This window comes from Salvia miltiorrhiza, chromosome 3 (genome assembly GCF_028751815.1).
Source record: "Salvia miltiorrhiza cultivar Shanhuang (shh) chromosome 3, IMPLAD_Smil_shh, whole genome shotgun sequence".
Classification (NCBI taxonomy): Eukaryota; Viridiplantae; Streptophyta; class Magnoliopsida; order Lamiales; family Lamiaceae; genus Salvia; species Salvia miltiorrhiza.
In genome coordinates this window covers 52,559,689-52,579,702 of record NC_080389.1, presented here as the reverse complement: position 1 = coordinate 52,579,702, position 20,014 = coordinate 52,559,689, and the positions used below count along the sequence as shown (strand labels likewise).

The 20,014-nt window shown below is 36.1% G+C and overlaps 1 protein-coding gene across 1 annotated transcript; it reads left to right on the top strand.

The window, feature by feature from the left end:
• Nucleotides 1-8,046: 8,046 nt before the first annotated feature.
• On the top strand, nt 8,047-19,100 carry LOC131014313 (actin-related protein 2/3 complex subunit 1B-like). Its single transcript, XM_057942247.1, has 15 exons — nt 8,047-8,376; nt 8,508-8,593; nt 9,481-9,557; nt 9,725-9,819; nt 12,305-12,374; nt 14,416-14,485; nt 14,978-15,051; nt 15,139-15,175; nt 16,454-16,535; nt 16,843-16,931; nt 17,018-17,103; nt 17,696-17,756; nt 18,388-18,482; nt 18,607-18,665; nt 18,766-19,100. Exons 1-15 carry the CDS (start codon nt 8,307-8,309, stop codon nt 18,834-18,836), a joined length of 1,122 nt encoding a protein of 373 aa, XP_057798230.1. The 5' UTR covers nt 8,047-8,306; the 3' UTR covers nt 18,837-19,100.
• Nucleotides 19,101-20,014: the final 914 nt, after the last annotated feature.

The window sequence follows — 20,014 nt, the reverse complement described above, 5'->3', positions numbered from 1 at the left end:
TTATCGGAATACGAGTCATGCATAGTTAAATTACGCATTCTCATTAATTGAGGATTTTATTCGAGCAAATATCTTACTTTATATCATCGCAATAAAGGTCGAGCGCAAGAATAAGAGCTCGTCAAGGAGTCACTAATTTGTAGCAAAGCTTTACTATCAGGTGGGCATTACTTTCATATATATCAAATGAGTTTAAATGTTACGTTCAAGCAAGTTATTTCATGATAAAATCTTTGAGTTAAAGTTATTTCAAGTATTGTCTTGCCATAAAATGTTTCAATTTTAGTATGATATCTATCTGCTTTGGCTTTGCCAATGATGTAATCGAATTCGGGTCCTGAGCAGTTGATAGCTATCCTGCCAGGACTAGTGTACACCAGTGACCGTGAGTCATCTAGCGGGTTGGCCGGTCAAGTGTCCGTGAGAGGTGGCCACCTCTCCGGCACAAAAAGATATGATAGATTACAAGAGAACTTAGTCTGCAGACGAACTTTAAGGATCACAAATGAACTTAGTAAGCTTGGGCCTTTTTAGCGAAAAACTCCCTTGTTGTACTGTTTATGATGGCATGACAATTTACAGTTTTGAAGCATGTATTTTTATACTTAGGCATACGTGCCCACTGAGTACTTTTGTATTCAGCCCTGCATATATTTCTAAATGTGCAGGTTGAGCAGCTGCCGATGGTGATGAAGTGACGAGCGGAGTCTTTTGTCTTATCTTTATGTATAAAGGAACTCTGGGGATACATGTCTTCATACATGTAATCAGAACCTTATTCCGCTGCGCACTCAGAAGTTTTATGTTATTTTGGCTAAGTCGGAGTTATATGAACTTACTAATTATTTGAGTTTATACGACTAAACCTCTGTTATTTTATAAATATCCCTTTTGTTAAATGATGAAATGCAATCCTTCCTTGTTTGATTATTCCCTTTCTACCCCGCTTCTAATCTCCCTCCATTAGTCACGGTTTCCCCGGCTTAATTATCCTTAATTAGGGTCGGTCGTGACAGAGTGGTATCAGAGCAGGTTTATTTGCTCTGAACCCTAGAGTTAACCAATTTTTCTAGTATGATCACTAGTTTATATGAGTCAGTCAACCAAAGCTCATCACTTCATCACATCGTCATGCTCAGCAAGAAAGAAGGTGGTAATGATTTTAAAACATTGAGAAGTTCATGTTCTATATGAATGTACTGATGCTTACATTCAAGTTTTATGCTTTATTGATTGATTAGATATCTCAATAAACTTAGATGCGTTAAGAATGCATGATCACTGTTACAAGAAGAACAATAGAAACTAGAAACTCAGTTATATTTCACTATAGCCATAGTGAAGAGCTAAGAAAGAGGAAGAGAATCCAATGAAAGCAGTGCAAGCGGAGTGCCACGCACGAATCACTGACGCAGACATAGTTCTTCATTCAGGTTGTTCACGCGAGACGGAGCACCTAATCGACTATTTCCTTATTCGATGATAGTTTAAGTATGATATTGCTTATAGCGATGAGTGCGACTTATGTAATCAGTTAGCTAATCCCTAATAAGCTGAGACTCGCTTCTAGCCTCGATTATCACTAGCTATGGCTTGAGGATAACCTTCATGATTCATGTATGAACTTCAGAGTTAGACTTACGAGGGGTCAAAATGCTTTGTATATAATGTTATAATATTACGATTAAAGCTATCAGCTTATAGTTTCAGATATTCGGAACCATTCTACTTACAGTACCTATCGCAATAGATGAGGACATGACCGAGAATCCCTATTGATTACGATCACCTACTACGAATTTGAAAGACGAGATGTGATATGGGTACTAGCAATTACCAACCATTATGATTGATCATAAAAGTTTACGCAAGTGTGTAAGGCGAGAGAAGTTCTCGAAGATGGTTTAGAGTTTAATAATAGCTAGAAGCGCCGACAGTGGATCAATGCTGAAACAAATGAATTAAGATTCTAATGAGACCCTAAGGATATACTCAAGATAAATATACATACCTTAACCTATCAAGGACATCGCCTCAGTTAGAACGTCTTGGATTAGGCATTTAGTTTAGTAGCCGGAGTGAAAGCATTGACTAAGGTCATTCCATGACTTAGGATTACGTATGGTGACACATACCCTGTAAAGATGCTCAGAGGAGCAAAATCTATTTCCTTATTGAAGGCGTGATGATTCAGAAGTTTTTTTTTTTTGCAATGACACGGAAGAGTGCTTCAAATTATATAGTTGCATTTCAAGCGCTATGTGAAGGAACACTAAGTACTAGAAGTACTACATTTAAGATCATGTAGTGGAAGATTGATGAGTAAGGTTGAGCCTACCTCATTTCGCCTATAGAAGATGTTTAGGGATTGCATTAAATTAGGAGGCAGACTCTAAGTTTGAGAAGCTCTAGAATATTGTCAAGGACATGTTCAAGATGTTAAGAAGAAAGTGGTGATTTTAGACCAAGTATACCTTTTGCAGCAAATGAACAAGAGTTACCAAGTTCGGAAAAGTATTTCCGAGTGACTGAGAAGTAGTTGTGTCGGACCTGGCCAGTCCACATGGCCAAAATCTCAGTAGTCGTCATATATGGGTCTTTAAACCTATATATTTTAAATCTTCATCTGAAAAGCCAAACGGGGTCAGACTATTAGGTCATTTTGCTTCGACCTTTCAGTCAATTCATTTCTACCCTATGGTTATTCATTTTCAATTGTTTGGCAAATTATTGAAACACTTTGCCTAATTGCCATTTGTGATTTGAATCATTGCGATCTACTAACTGTTGGTAGATTTTCTGTGACCCAAGGATAAACAGATACTCATCAGATTAAATCAGTCAAACACGTATGCTTCAACCCAAGGGTCAAGCACGTAATGCATACAGACAATCTCTTGTGCAATTAGTAGGACGTTATTTGTGTATTTCGAAAACGACGATCATTTCGATGCTTTTGTATGCCCCTATGTATGCTTAGTTATTTTGACTAGTATTAGTACGGAAACGCTGGTTCATAGGGCATTTTGGAACTGAGCCCTTTCATGATGACCTTGCAAGATAGCCAGTTCATCATGTATAATGCTTGGATAGATCACCATATCTATATTCAAATGTTGATGAAATAGTCCTCATTGATACTAATTTTCCCATGTCTATGTAGCGACCCTATCAGTCTTTTGCGGCAAGTCACTTCCGCTATGTTATTTATATACTTTCATGAGAAAGAGTGTGAGCAAGATTTGAGAATCAAGAAATGGTTTACAGAAGTGATGATATACAACTGTATGTTTTGATGATTGTATGTCGACTCATTAGTATGCCACCGAAACAATGGCATCCAAGAAGAGGGAGAAGAATTCCCTAAGGTAATGAAGGTACTAGGGCTAGAAAAAAAAATAGCCCCAACACCCATACAACCAGAACGTAGAATAGAGGAACTATCTCCACGACAAAACCACTTGTCTTCAGTAGGATAAGAAATCCATCGGAAGTTGAGACTTGAGTACGAGCTATTGAGCGCATTTAAATTTCTTGCGTTGCACATATCAGGAACGTCTTACTTGCGTATCCTCTCAGTTGCCTGGGTCACCTGAGTTCTGGTTGGAAGCAAGGAGGAAGACGATGACAACTAAGCAGTTAGGGAATTTAACGTGGGATCAGCTTAAGACCGAAATATATGACAAGTATATATATCTAAGAGTTATCACAAAAAGAAAGAAATTGAATTTTATAATCTGAAGCAGGAAGAATGACAAGTACTCAATACAACACGATGTTCTGTGATATGTCGAGATATGCGCCAGAACAAGTAGACACGGAATAAAAGATGGCTGAAAATTTTTTGTGCCGATCAAAGGCACGAGATCCAGATGGCTTTGGCAAGCCATTGGGGATTATCTTACACGAAATCGCATAGCAGAGCGATGGACATTGAGGCAACAAGGCCGAGAGAAAGACCAGTAACAATGCCTATGCCAACATCTCCACATGACTAAGATCCTAGTGGTTGCCAATCGAGATTTGTAATCTTGAAGAAGAGCGGTATCCCAATAGATAGACTCGCACCATAAGATCTTGTCTTATCACGATGAGCATAGTGACGATTATAATGACTTAGTTTGTCATTAGCTTTTAACCACTAGAAAGTGGTGTTTTCACAATTAGAAGGATGCATTAAGCATCAAACTGTCTCTTGATCTTCAAATCGGTAGTAATAAAGCTACTTCTGGAATCTCGAGCGGAGAGTTGGAACAATTACCAAGTATGATGAACTTTTTAATCGAATGTCAAGGCATGCTCCATGATGGTGGACACAATAAGAAATGCGTAAAGAAATTTGGAAATGAATTGTGTCATGAGATATTGAATTTCCCTAACAAGCCAAACAGATTTTACGCAGGAGTAAGAAATGAGTGAGACTCACATATTTAGTCACTACTATCCATTGGTAAAGGAAAACCCACGCACAGTCAAGGTATAGACTACCTTAAGATGCTCGTAAAGAAAACAAATGGGACAACAGTAGCAATTGCCAAGCGAAAAGGAAGCTATGGCAGTGGCAATCATCCCAACAACAGGGCTAAGAAAACCAGGGTACTCCTAAACAGATAGGGGATGACCAACAGAGGGTCCTGGCCTGCCCAAAGTGTAACAAGAACCATAGGAGATTCTGCAAGACTGTCAATGATAACTGTTACACAGAAGCCAGAAGGGACGGGTCCAAAATCGAACCCGTCTGCTCGAGCACCGCATCTGCGAGCAATCCAAGCTCTGCCCCAACCACACCAAGGGCAGCAACCACATCAGCAACAACCACGTCAACATCATCGACATGATAAACAATATGGAAGACATCGTCATGCTATGAGATAAGAGCAGCCCGACTAGATATATCCATTATGATTTCATAGAGGTGTCAATCGGATTGACCAACGCACCAGCTGTGTTCAAGGACCTCATGAACCGAGTGTTCCATCCATACTTAGACAAGTATGTCTTATTTCCATAGAACTTTAAATACAAACTGACTCAACCTTTTAAGTGAAAATAGTTTTATCAAAACAAGGTTGACGACTGATACTGAATACTCTTCAGTAAAGAGTTATCAGTTAAGTCAAAGACTTTAACTGATACACATAAGGCTTCAGTCGAGTTTGTTAAACAGAGAGATGTTATGAATCTTACTGACTATCTGAGGATAGATCAGTTAGACTAATAAACGCGCAGCTGAAAACTTTTGTTTCGAAATAACCTGTGAAATTAATCACGTTGTCAGCAGTTAAGTTTCTCTTTGCAATTAATCAGTTTTCAGTTTAAGAAAGTAAGAGCACAAGTAAGAAAGTAAATACTGAAAGCTTTAAATAACACAAAGATTTTTACGTGGTTCGGAAAACACTTCCTACATCCACGGTCGGTTGATCAGACCAACAACTTCACTGGGCATGTGCTTACGGGTACACAACAAACCTGAATGTGTGCTTACGGGTGCACAACAAACCGAAACAACTGAAGAGCCTATCTTCAGTACTAACACACTGGGTTGGATTTCTCACTCCTAGCGCACACTGGGTACTAAGATCTCACGGAGACAGGACACTGGCCTGAACTTCTTTTCGACACAAACTCTCAATTCGGTCCGTTGAAAAGAGGTTTGAAAACTTGCCAACTAAACCACAAAGAACAAGTTCTCTGCAGTTAGTTTTACCTAGGCTTTGGATATGCAATATTTGCCTAAGTTCTAAGAGAATATATGTAATCAGCAGTGACTGATTTTTGGCTTTGTGATTCTCTTCTTCGATTCAAACTTTGGGGAGGCTCGGTTTTGCTGATTAACGAATTCGACAACGTTTCAGCTTATGATGTTAAATCGGTGAAGATTGAAGTGATCCCCGGGCGCAATTTATAGGAGACGTCTTGAATAGACCCGTTGGCGGAGATGGTCTTCAAGATTTCTTTCGTTAGAGAGTAATTTGAACTTGGGATGAGGCTTCAATCTTCGAGGTTCCTTGTTTGGTGAGAACGACTACTTTGAGGAGTAAGAGATAGGACATCTCTGAAAAGGTAATCACCAAAAGGAATGGCCTCTGCAGAGAAAGGACGATCCTGAGATCTCTGCATTTAATGCGGCTATACTTCTGGAGTGCGTGACTTCCTTCAAACTTTAGAGGTTCAGTCCGATGAAGAATGTTTAACTGATACTTGACTTTAGTTTCAGTCCGCTGAATCGATGTGGCGCGCATTAAGTAATCAGTTGAAACTGATCCGTCGACTGATAAGTTAAATATCAGTATTTGACTTTGCCTTAAGCGTTACATCAGTCGGCATCTTTAGTCTTCAGTCCTTCGTTCTTCAGTCTTCAGTCTTCAGAACAACAACTAAACTAGAAAAATAACTCTAACACTTGAGCTCGAACAATTATAGTCTATTACAAGTGAAACCTATTTATTTTGGTATCATCAAAACTAGGATTATGACATTTCATTAAGTTCCCAACAATTTGATGTGACATTATCCGAAGATATTTTTATACAAGATGCAACAAATCATATTGCAGCTATAGTGATAAACATATACCCTGACATAATGAATAATGCATCTGATCCAGAAAAATTGAAGGATAGACCTATTATCTTGGCCCCCAACAATGAGATGATTAATACGATTAATGATTACATCATGTCTCTAATGCCTGCCAAAGAAAGAGTTTACCTAAATTCTGACAACATTTGCAAAGAAGATGGACAAGTTGACATAGATGAAGAAGTTTTCTCGATTGAATATCTCAACACAATCAAGTGTTTAGAATTGCCGAGTCATTAAATTAAATTGAAAGAGGGATGCATAATCATGCTTCTCAAAAATATTGATCTATCTAATAAGCTTTACAATGACACTAGGCCTATAGTAACTTAATTTGGGGAACGCATAATTGAAGGAAAACTCATTTCAGGAAAAAAATGCGTGTAAGAAGTTTCCTATTACTAGAATAATTATGAGTCCATCAGATTTCACTAAATTTTTTATTCTGTTTCAAAGAAGGCAATTCTCTGTGAGTGTTTGTTTTGCTATGACAATAAAACAACAGCCAATGACAATCTCTTTTGTATGACACAATAACTAATATGATGTATGATGGAATTTTTGATAAATTATGATATAATTACAAATTTAATAATTATTCAGACTTTGTAAAATTAAACTCATTATTAATATTATTTAAATCAATTTTTTATTTATTCTTTTTTAGTGATTGATTGATTGCAATTACAAACATCTAAATTAAATAAAAAATTACATTGTATAATTCCACAACTTTATATAATAATGAATTTATGCTGCATTTGGACGGATTAGTTAGCACTTACTCCATCCATCCACGAAAGAACTTCATAATTTTTTTTGGGACGTCTACAAAAGAACTTTCTACTTATTTTTGGACAATACCTTCTACTTATAAATATCTAATTATCCTTACTTTTCCAATTTTCATCACTTCCAATAGTAATTAAAATAGTTTTTTATCATTCTCAATACACTCAATAATTTTTTTCTTAAAATCCGTATCACTCCCTAAATTCTTTCGTAGACGGAGGGAGTACTAGTTTTGATTTATTCGTGCTGCTATCCGTGGATTCCGAACTAAATCACAATTACAATATATTTTTTCTGATTTAAATGAATATATGTAGCTACATTACTAATTGCTAGACTATGAGAGCGAATTCTTCTAAAAAACAAAATAAAAAATACTACTCCCTCCGTCCCATTAAAGTTGGCCACATTTCTATTTTGGGTGTCCCACTAAAGTTGGCCACTTTCTAAAAATGGCAAAAGTTTACTTTAATTAAGTCAACAATCACTCACTAATTTGGTCAACAATTGTAGGCCACTTTCTAAAAATGCCAAAATTATTTTAATTAAGTCAACAATTACTCACTAATTTGGTCAACAATTGTAGGCCACACTCTATTAAAACATATAACACTCAATTTCTTAATCTCCGTGCCGAAACAAATATGGCCAACTTTAATGGGACGGAGGGAGTAGTATGTGAATATGCCCTTCACCTTCACCACCACGACGATTTCTGTTCATCAACCCAGCCAACTAACCGTAGCAACCACGCTAATCTAGCAAGATAGCTGCTGTTTAATCTCTTTCCATAAGATACATCGATGCCACCAAACAGATCTTAGTCTCAACCATCGCTTCAATTCCAATTTCGAAATTTGGTTGAAGAATTCTGTATCATTTCAACTTCATTCCCGAAAAGTTTAAGTTTGGTACAAGAATTGAATACAATCATGGCTTCAGTCTCAGTTCATCAGTTCGCTCCGTGCATCACCTGTCATGCTTGGAGCCCAGATCATTCCAGTAAACCCTCTCTGACGATTTCTCATGATTTTTTTTCTTTCTTTCTTTATTTCTGTTTTATGTTTTAATTGCGTTTCGGTGGGCGATTTGAATTGGTCGTAATTTCTCCCATTTTCATTTTCGAATTGTAGTGATAGCTTTTTGTCCCAATAACAACGAAGTGCATATCTATAAGATGTTGGAAGGCAAGTGGGAGAAGATCCATGTTCTTCAAAAGGTAAACTGGTAATGACCCTTTCTTTTGTGTGTGTATGAGAGAGAGAGAGAGAGAGAGAGAGAGAGAGAGAGAGAGAGAGAGAGAGAGAGAGAGAGAGATGTTTGAAATTACAGTGGTTTTACAGCATCTGCATCTGATGGAATGTGCTTTGTGATAGAACATTCGACACCTGGTTAGAAAGTAGCGAATCTCTTATCTATGGCTATGGTTCTTTGTCTCCTGACATAGTTAGGTATTGAGTAAAATCTGTTAATGGTGCATAGAGGGAGAAGGAATCTCATGTTCTGGTGGAAAATTTTAAGCGTGAATCTTAGACAATGTTCAGTTTGAAAGATGATACTCTTTGGATATTCTCAATCACACGAGAATAAGAAATAACATGGACAAAGTTCTTACTTCAAGGCTTGCGAATAGAAATTAACTAAGTTTGACAGTGTCACACTTCCTTCCCGAATAGAATTTATCCTGATCAAATGTGGACCTGGCACAGTTATACATACATATACTTGTGAATTGTTCTGCCATGGTGCTTGAAGTCATCACTGCTGAGTTATTTAGATGATCACGACTAAGGACTTAAGAGTACTTACATTTTGAGAGGTATGGAAATGGAATGGCAATAATTATAGTCGAGAATGGGTGGGCAAGGGGGTTGATTCCTCTAATTTTTAGGGTATGGCTGATTCCCACTTTTGGGGCCTCAAAAGTACCATCAAGGAATGACTCCTCTGTACCACACACCAACTTCCATTTCATTTCCTTTCCCCTCGCTGAAAACACCACACCAAGCACCCTATTTAGTCTTTCTCATCTAACTTATTGCTTATGCTCTAGGAGGACGGTTTCCAATCAGTTCCTTTCTTCTCACTTATTGCTTCTGGTTGCAGCATGATCAACTTGTTTCAGGAATAGACTGGAGCAGACGCTCGGACCAGATAGTCACTGTTTCTCATGATCGGAATTCGTAAGTGGCCATAACTTAAGTGTCGACAGTCTTTCTGTTTATTAAGATTACTATTTATTAATTCATTGTGTCTTTCATTTGTTACTACTATTTGCTAGGTCATGCAATTGGCAATTTCTTGCTGCAATTGAACAATATACTGACATAAACTATTCTATTACTCTTAGGTATGTTTGGTCACAAGAAGCCACAGAATGGGTCCCAACTCTTGTAATCCTCAGGCTAAACCGTGCAGCACTTTGTGTGCAATGGAGTCCAAAAGGTATTTTAACCAATTTATGTGGATTGATGTCACATGCAATTTTTTTTATATTTGATAGTTATACAATCTTTTTCATAGTTGGCCTCTTATCCTAATTGTACTCTATAGAAGGTATAACTAATGATGCATAGCAGTCATCACGATGCTTAACTTTTCAAATGTACAACTGAACCTTTACCATGAGGGAAAGTGTTAACATTCAGAATATTTGGGTTGCCTTTCATCTTAGAAAGTTGTGGATAGTATCCTTTGTATATGTTGCATGTCCAATATTTTTATTATTTTGCATTGCTATACTTTGTATTTCAATTATATATGAATGTAATAACTATGTAGTGTATCTATTATACATTAGGTGTTAAGTTTCTTGAAGTGAATCTCTAAGTCAAAATTCCAAGTACAATTTAGAATAAAATAAGAATATGTAAAAGCTATTATTGCAGCTAATACAAGCAGCACCCTCTTATGTAAACTTATTTCTACGATTAAACTGCATTCCCAAATTTCACCATTCTTATTGTGAAGCAGTAAAGTATAGAGACATATAGGAGAGAAGAATAAACTGCATATAGCACGGCAAGAGAGTTTCTCATATATATAGGGAAACAAGTAGTAGATTTGATTTGACAATACCAATTCCCATTATCGGTGAATAGGTGCCATTGGCAAACGAATAGATGGTAGATATGACGAAGAAAAAGACATGAAAAGAGACTTTGTATCAGTAATATGGATAGTAGCACGTGGCATCGGACCCCGAAATCCAAGACTTAACATGAGACATGGCAAACACATGTGCAGTAGTAGAGGCAACAGTAGTGGAGGAAGTGCAGACAGCAGTAGTTAAGGAAGTGCTGGAAGAGTGGAGCATATTGTCATTCACAGCACATGGCCGAGACCATATCAGTGGAGGAGGAAGAACTCGGCTGATCAGAATCCATGTTGGCCCAATTAGGTTTGCCAAATTTCTTCCAGCACTTAGAAATATGGTTGGTACGACAACAATGATCACAGTGTCAATCATTAGGTCCACAACCACGACCACAATGGGAATTCTGACCTCGAGCAGCCATGGCGGAATGATCAGATGAACCAGAGTTATCGCGGCTAGTGGTGAAACAAAGCACTAGACAATTGGATAACATAGGAATATTGTCACTAGACATTAAACTATCTCGAATGGGCTGGAGATCACCGTCTAACCCGATAAAAATTTGGCCACCATGAATTCCTTCCATTCGGTTACGACATCACAGCATCACATGATAAGAGACGATCAACAAGAATGTCATCAGCAAGTCCTTTGAGAGTAGAGAAGTAGTCATTAACAGAGCCAGACTAACTATGAGAATTTTTTTCTCAAATAATTCAAACACACGAGAGACATTCTTGTCATTGTAATTCATCTCTCGCAAAGCATCCCACATGGATTTAGTAGTTTCCAAGAACAAGATGTTCTTATTCATAGAGTCTTCCATGCTATTGAGAATCTATGTCAAAACAAAACAACCATTAGCAGTCCAAGCATCATACTCGGGATCCATAGCAGCAAGAGGAGTAGAAAGAACATAATTTCGATTTTTTCTGAGATCCTAAAAATAACATAAAAGCTCGAGACCATAGGAGATAATTGGAACCATTCAATTGAATAGTGGTTCCTAAGGCAATTAGATTCAGACATTATGTAAAAGGGCAGAAAGCAAAACCATGGACAGAGCATATCTGGAGCAGTAGCAGCGGCTGGAGGCAGACCAACAAGGACAGAGAGGATCACAGCAGAAATAGGACAGGGGCGGCGGCGCAAAAAAATTATTAGGTGCCCGCTCTGATACCATGTGAAGTAGTAAAGCACAGAGGCATATAGGAGAAGGAATAAACTGTATATTCACAGTAAGAGAGTCTCCATGTATGTAGGGAGTAGAAAGCTAGGGTTACTACTTGGTTAAATCTATTCCTAAAATAACAAAAGATAAAGAAGAAAAACCTAGATACAAAAATATTTTACAACACTTATATTTTAGCTACTTGCTTACTTTCTCCTGAATTTAACTCCTCGAAAAGTGGAGACTCTTTCGAACAGATTCTGTATGGACTTGTTGAAACTCATTATGTTTCTTGATTGGACTGGGAGTTGAGAAATACTTAAAGCTTGTTGATCTTGAAATTTAAGCAATTGTGCTACTATGTGATCAAGGGTGGTGGTGACAATTCTTAACTGATGAAAGATTAAATCAAGTTTCATTTGTAGAGTATCTTGAGATGAATCTAAAACCTATCAATGCATGATATGGTGACTCTATTTTCTCTTCATGCATAATTGCATATTACCATTTGCTCTAGAGTTCAATTTGTAATCTGTCTTTTACAGTAATTATGTGACCACGTATAAATCTCTGGAAAATTACTAGAGCATCTTAGTTTTGCATCTTATCAATATTGTGAAGAGTCTATTTCAGTTTTTTATCTAACTAATATCTCCTTTCAGAAAACAAATTTGCAGTTGGAAGTGGAGCTAAAACTGTTTGTATATGCTACTATGAGCAAGAGAACAATTGGTAAGATCTACTACTAGTGTCTTATGTTTAAAAGGGGATGCATGTCATACATAACATTTTCCAGAAGAAATTTTATTTAATCGGCATTGTTGGTTTGATGTACTCTTGGTTAAAATTCCGCCCTTTCTTAATCTGAGTAATATGGTAAATTATTTTCCATCCACCCAGTTTCTTTTAATCATTAGGTAACAATACATGTCAAAAGAACTCATTTCATACCCACATGTTACAATGAGCTGTTAGTGCTGGTTTAGAATGTTGTAGATGTGCGCAGTGTTTCAGAGACCAGAAAGATGATTAAAGGTCCTTCCATAACTTACAATGATGCATAATTGCCTCATGGAATTTCTTATCTATTCTTCATATTCTAGCATTATTACATAATAGAATCATTGCTAAAATTTTGTAAATTTTAGCAATCATTAATAGCCAATCTCTGATTTGATTGTTTGAATTCTTCAATATAGATTAGCTTAATGTTGAAAGAACCATGAATTTACGAAATATGACCTTATACTTCACACAATAAAAATATCTTGTCGTGGATAGTTTAATACTCCCTCCGCCCCAGAATAGTAAGCACTTTCTGCCATTTTGGTACGTCCCACAAAAGTGTGCACATTCCACTTTTGGACACTACCCCACCACAAATCGCTTATTTTTTATCCCCACTATCATAACACTACAACAAAAGTGGGCCCCTTTTTCCACTCATGATACACTCACCTAGCATTTATTAAAACCCGTGCCGGACAAAGGCGTGCATACTATTTTGGGATGGAGGGAGTATTACTAAAAAAGAAGTCAAAACTATTTATTTGTGAAAAATAAAATTAAATTAAATTGAGGAATGAATAGTGGCTTGAGAAGAAATCATGTTCTGACAATTCATATACATATGAATCAAATGATCATTGAACAAAATAAAGAAAATAATTAAAATAATCAATCCATACAAGAGAATTAAACAAATTACAAAGAATATATTATGAGTGTAAAAGCAAAATAGTTTTACCTTTTGAATGATGCTTGTTTGATTCTAATACCTGTACCTAACAATACTTTAGTGGCTTATCTGTAATTGGAGTAAATTCTAGTTCCATGTTTGTTCCTTATCCCTTGTATGACATAATGTAGTTGGGTTGGGTGGGTGATCAATCTTACCAATGGCCTATAAGGCTAGTTGTTCTCTCACCAATCTGGTTTTAAAACATTGGATATGATTTTTGTTTACTTACCAATTTCAGGTTAGTTGTATTGATTTCTTTTGTATAGAAATTCTGAATTTCACATTTTAAGGTAGCTATCTTGCTATACACCAAGCACAAGAAACAGTTGTCAGAATTACAATAAACATGAAACAAAATATTTGTTTCAGTTGGAATAAAGGACCTGGTCACTAACATGCTTATTTTAGTGGGAACATGTTCAAATGGTTCAGTCTGCTGGAATTAGTTTTGAGTTCAACTTACTGCTTTTCAGTCTGTCATCCTCAACAATCTTTTCGCTTTATTGAGGGCATTTTTCCAGCAAAAATGGTGGCTATGAGCTTGTTATATTTGAAGAATCTTCCTACAACATACTCAGTCGTATGCAACTTGTATAGGATCAATGAAGAAACTAACGAAAAGATTTTCCAGAAAGACAGCAGAATTCGGAATTCCAGTGTGGAAATAGCCATGAGCTACTTTGGTTTATGGTTTGCAGGGGTGAGTTTACCTTGGATAGAAGAAAAACAGTTTACTAGGTTTATCAGGAAGCTGAGTGAAATATACCCGACATTCTGTTTTACTTTAGAATTTTGAATGGGAAAATGTAGTCGTACACAATTCTTTTCTTATAGCATCCCTGTCAATTTAGATGGGTCAACTAACATCAAAATTGATCTTTAGACCTTTTAGAAAGATATGTTTGAGTACATTATGATATTTATCTTTTTTATAGTCAGAACTTTGAAAGGTGTCCTTTTCTTTAATATATTTGATTATGAAGAAGAGTGTCTGTTGATGCCTTAATATTGCTTCTTTACAAATTCCTACAGGTGGGTCAGTAAAATTATCCGGAAGCGGCATGATTCTTCTGTAACAAGTATTGCTTGGCATCCTAATAATGTGAGGTTTCTCAATGATATTTGCACTACCAATATATCAATACTCAATATGTAGGAAGACATTGGTATATAACATGTGATGCACTTGAGCGTTGTGTGAACTTTGATTTGGAGATTTATAAAGCCTGTGCAGGAAGTATTTGACAGATAACAAGTAATCAGGGTATGTAAATGGACGTAATTAAATTGCTAAACTTTGAGTTCACCTAAATTAGTTGTCATCAAGCAACATTATGTAAGAAAAAAGCTTTGTACAAGCACTGCGAAGGGTCTCAGATTTCAAGCATCCACAAATTTACTATTCCATTTAGATACAGATATTTATTGTCTTGTATAATGATCATCGTAATACCAAATTGGCCTTAAGGCACAGTTCTCTTTGCCGAAGTGTCAATCAGTGAATTTTGACACAGAAATAACATATCCCTTTGCCTTCTAAATTCAGAAGGCCGATCTACCTTCTCTTACTTCTATAATCTCAACATCTGTTCAGATATTTCTTGCAACCACTTCAACAGATGGAAAATGCCGGGTTTTCTCTACTTTCATCAAAGGTGTAGATACCAAGTATGTATCATTGAGGATGCCCAAAGTTCTCAGTCGTTTGAGTTCTCATTTATAATTGTATGCATGCTTACTCTTATAATCTTGCAGGCATTCTTCCAGTGGTTCTGATTCAAAATTTGGAGAGGTACTGATAACTTCCTTTCAACTTTCTTACTATGTAATAGCCTAGTCTAGATGTCTGATTTGTTTTTTTTATCTTTAGCATGACACTAAGGGGCGTTTACTTTGCATGATTGAGTATTTTTATCCTTAAGATTGGGATTTCTCCAATCCCACCCTTTCAATGGGATAAAAATCAAGCAAAAGTAGCTCAAATGATTGAAATAATCAAGGGCCTTTGGATATCCCAAAGTTCCAATCCATCAAATTAAACAAGAGATTAGCCTTACTATTTTTATCTATCAATGCTAATCCTTCAAAGTAAACGCCCCCTAAAAGAATTTGGCCTTGATTGATTCAGTAAGAAATATCTGTTGATATGAATCTTCTGATCGTACTTCATTGACTCATTGTGATTTATCCGGGAAGTTTGGCTACTATACAGAATTCATGAGAAAAAAAACTTTGCTATTTATGTTTCAAAACTTTCAATACAAGAAATCTGATTATTAACTTATGACTCAGCTTCATAGTGGTTCATGAAGTTCATTACAAAATTAGGGATAAGGGTGTTCAGTTTTTCATTGCATAACTAGAAACAAGCTCAAATTATTTTGCTCCATTGCCACACTGGAACGTAGTATGATACACTCTTGGTTCTTGAGTAACTTCAAGTTTTTGAATGTTATATGCTAGAAAAAAGATCAGGAACTTGAAGTTCCAAATGTTTTAGTATTGCAAAAGTATCAGTATCTAGATTCTATATTTCTCACAGCACAAATCCTTTGCTTAAATTATTGCCTGGGCATTGAACTTCAGAATCTCCGTTGACATGACCTTTCCGACTAGTCAAATATTGAAACATTATGATTGATGGCTATTCATTCTTGGTCTGATTTGGTATAATGTGCATGCTCAATTTACTTTGGTTTCTGATACACCACAAATGCTCTGTAGTATTCATACATGCGTCTAATTTAGATGCATCCTTTATTCCACTTGGAATTGGATTCCTCAACTAATATATGAAAACAAAATTGTATTAATACTGATAATGGGACTACTTAAGATATCAATGTCAATAACAAATTTGTAGAAACACTTAAATTCTAAAAAATGGTAATGAAATATAGATTCTGAGCACTCTGTGAGAAATAGCATGAGAATGGTCTTATAATGCTTTTACTTGCGTAGAATGTGGCTTATACAGAAGAGTTAATCCTTCTAGGTTTCATTCTTCAGCACGTTATTCTATATCTATTTACTAACTTGGTTGTCTATGTGATATTATTTTTTTGTGCAGCAAATCATGCAGCTTGATCTCTCACACACTTGGACCTTCGGTATCAGGTGGTCCCCAAGCGGAAATACCTTAGCCTATGCAGGTGAGCAAATAATCATTTTCTGTGTTGCCACAAAGGTCTTGCTTGAAACTTCATGTCAGCGTATGCTGCTAGTTTATATCATAAAAAAAGAAAGAAGAGAAAAGAAAAAGGATCCTTTGATAAATGGGACATAGGCTGCTGGATAACCCAAACCCACATTCTAACTTGGTCTTAAAGGATGTTTGAATCACTTAAGGATCAGTTGCATTTAGTTGCATGCTATAGCTCTATAATTCAAACTCTGTTTAGCTGCTCTTGGGATTTGAAATCAGTTTTCAAGACAGTGTATGTTTTCTGTTGTGAATAGGTCATGATTCAATGATCTACTTTGTTGATGAGATTGGTTCTTCTCCATCTGCTCAAAGTGTAGCATTCCGAGATTTGCCTCTTCGAGATGTGGGTCAGCATCCACTCTGAAACATTAATAGTTTTTCTTTTTTATCTTCTTTATGTATAAATTTTTCATGATACATATGATTTAGGTTTTGTTCCTTTCTGAAAGAATGGTTATTGGCGTGGGATATGATTGCAATCCCATGGTATTCGCGGCCGATGAAAGGGGACTATGGTAGGATGAACTTCTTACTTAGCTTCTCATAATTTATTTTCCACTTATTTTTCATATGTTATTAACATGGATGATGTGGCTCAGAATTTGTCTTGAAATTCTCTGTTATTATTGCATCACTATACACTTTCACTGTGTATATGTTATAGAAAAAAGTTTGTTTGAATAAAAATCAAATAGTCATCAACTTGTATCATAGTGTGATCATGTTAGGTGAGTACCAACTTTTCCACTTGACTTTTATATGTATGCTACTTGGTTATCAATTCATGTACAGGAAGTCATCAGAAGTTTTTTCTTCTTAGAAGAGTTGAATGGTTGCCTCGGGTAGAATTGTTTCAGTGTACTGAATTTTTCTACAAAGGGCTACGGGCTACCATTTACCCTCTGGAGATTTTTGACTTATGTTTCTAGTGCTATCTGTTAAGTTATGCGAGTGTTTGTCATTTTTTAGTTTCTTAATGTTTAATTTTGCCTTCATGTATAAAATCATCAATATAGAGTGAAGAGTTCTGGAAAAGTGGCATCACCAGGATGCATTCCATAGCTATGCTGGAAATTAAATTAACTGATTCTGGTTTTTTAACTGTAGGAGTTTCTTGAGATTTCTTGATGAGAGGAAACAACCTTCAAGTGCAAAATATGGTTCACAGGTATGTGATCATCTTACTCTTCTGGTTTAGTCATCACTGACAGTTGAGTCTGACTACTTGCATTAGGGTCCGCCAAAAGTGTGGTGTGGTTTGGAGACATGAGTTTTAATAAATGGTTGGGAGATGTGTATAAAGTGGAGAAAGGGACCCATTAGATTTAGAATTGATTTGTTAGTCAATTTTTAAATGGTTTGTTAGATGAGTTTTTTGTAAATTTTGAGTGTGAATGAGGTTGATAATATAAGGTTATGTGTACCAAAATGGAAACACCACGCTTATTATGGACGGACCAAAATGGCAAAAAGACCACACTTTTTGTGGACGGAGGGAGTATATTGGAACCACAACAAATTTTTGGGTCTGCTGGCAATGCAATTTATAGGTTCACAATATTGCTTGATTTATTATACCTAGACTATTTTTTTGGTCAATTAACAATTAAATTTAAAGACCACACTATGGTGGACTCGAGCCCGAGACCTTTGGATGTGGTGCTAAACTAAGTTTTATTTGTGAAACAAGTATTAAACCTGCTCTTTTATTTGTTACTGGAAAATAAACTAGTTGGTTATAGATATTTCTTGTTGATTACCATAGCACACTCTAACGTTTAATTTTCTATTCTGCGCAGTTTTCCGAAACATTTGGAAAATTGTACGGCCAATCGAAGTTTGGTAGCAATGAGAATGAGTCTTCAAGAATATGTGCTCATGAAAACTGTATAACGTATGACTCTAACCCCCTTGTTTTATCGTTCCTCAACTGTACATTTTGTTTTCCTCTTCACTTCTGCCTACAAGAGAAGAAATCTAGCCATTGGCCTTATCCTCTTCCTGCTTCCATATTCTAGTTCTGTTGTGCCTTTGAAGAAAACAAGGGATGCCACAATTACTACCTTCACCACTGCAGGTTCGAGTATATTGTAGCACTTGCCTTTCGAACCAACTTTTCCTCAAATTTGAATGTATCACAACTTTTTACATTATCGATTGTCACACGTTCATCACAGGATTGGATGGCAAGGTAGTCACATGGGATTTACAAAAGCAACAAGATCTGATGGAATATTTACAAGGATGAAGTTATTGTATTGCATTTACAGGAGGGTATGCTCAGATGATTGGTGCCCGTTGATCCGTACACAGGTTCCTTCACTAAATGCTTTGAGTTCATTCACAATTAATATATATTTGAAGAGCCTGAAATTGATCGATAATGTACTAAATGTTTATTAGTATCTTTTTCCTTTCCCTTTTTCCGTGTGATTCATGTGTATTTGTAATGGTTGGAAAGGAAAATAAGTTGGCCAGTTATTAGATGTTTCATACATTTTATTGGCTTGAATTTTCGATATATTTACCTATTACTCCCTTCGTCCGATTGATAATTGCACAATTTTCTTTTCTGTTTGTTCCATTGATAATGATACTCTAAAAATAGAATGAGGTTCCTATTCACTTTACCCACTTTACATTCTAAACACATTTTTCTTAATCTTCATGCCTAGAAAAATTGCCATTATCAATGGGATGGAGGGAGTATACTTTTCTGATTGCTGTTGTAAAAATTGGATTAGGCGTTATTTTAGGCTCAATATGTCTTGTTGGGCCAATAGACGCTCTCAGACATACAGAGGGCTTGTTTTTCATTGATATATATATATATTTTTTTTGAAAAACAGCCATTTTGGATCTATTTTCAATTGCAACACAAATTTGTAACTTTTTTAATTGCGTCTTTCAAATTTCAGTTAAACATTTCGGGCTTATCCTGCTAAGCTGATCCGTATCTTAATTTCAAGTCTGGAACATCATGATTCATCTTTGTACATAGAAAATCTCTGAAAGTTGGTGTAAGAAAAAAGAAAAATACAATATTCTTAAAAAATCAATTTAAAATCGCAATCTTCTGGAGCGAAAATAAAGAATGCAAACGATAGATGGCTCCAAGGTGTTGTGGGCTTTAAGACAGTTTCCAGATTATGAATGGAAGATGTAGACTTCTTCGTAGCCAATTAAATTTAAAATTTCAGCAACAATCTATTATAATTCTAATATATATATAGGTGCTCTTCGAGTAAAGGAGCCTTTACTACAAAATGAGTGTCTAGTAGAATATACGATCCTCATTTCTCTCGACATACCATAATAGTATCAAGTGTAAATCCGGGACTGGGCCAACGCCAATCACCCTACAGGATAGAATAGGCAAAACAAAACAGAACAAACCTTCAAGTGTATTTATACCAACCAGGGGGC

Coding starts and splice junctions, on each gene's coding strand:
- LOC131014313 (XM_057942247.1), top strand. CDS start 8,307: ATGGCTTCAGTCTCAGTTCATCAGTTCGCTCCGTGCATCACCTGTCAT. Junction 16,536..16,842: donor AAATACCTTAGCCTATGCAG/GTGAGCAAATAA, acceptor TGTTGTGAATAG/GTCATGATTCAATGATCTAC. Junction 18,666..18,765: donor TACTACCTTCACCACTGCAG/GTTCGAGTATAT, acceptor CGTTCATCACAG/GATTGGATGGCAAGGTAGTC.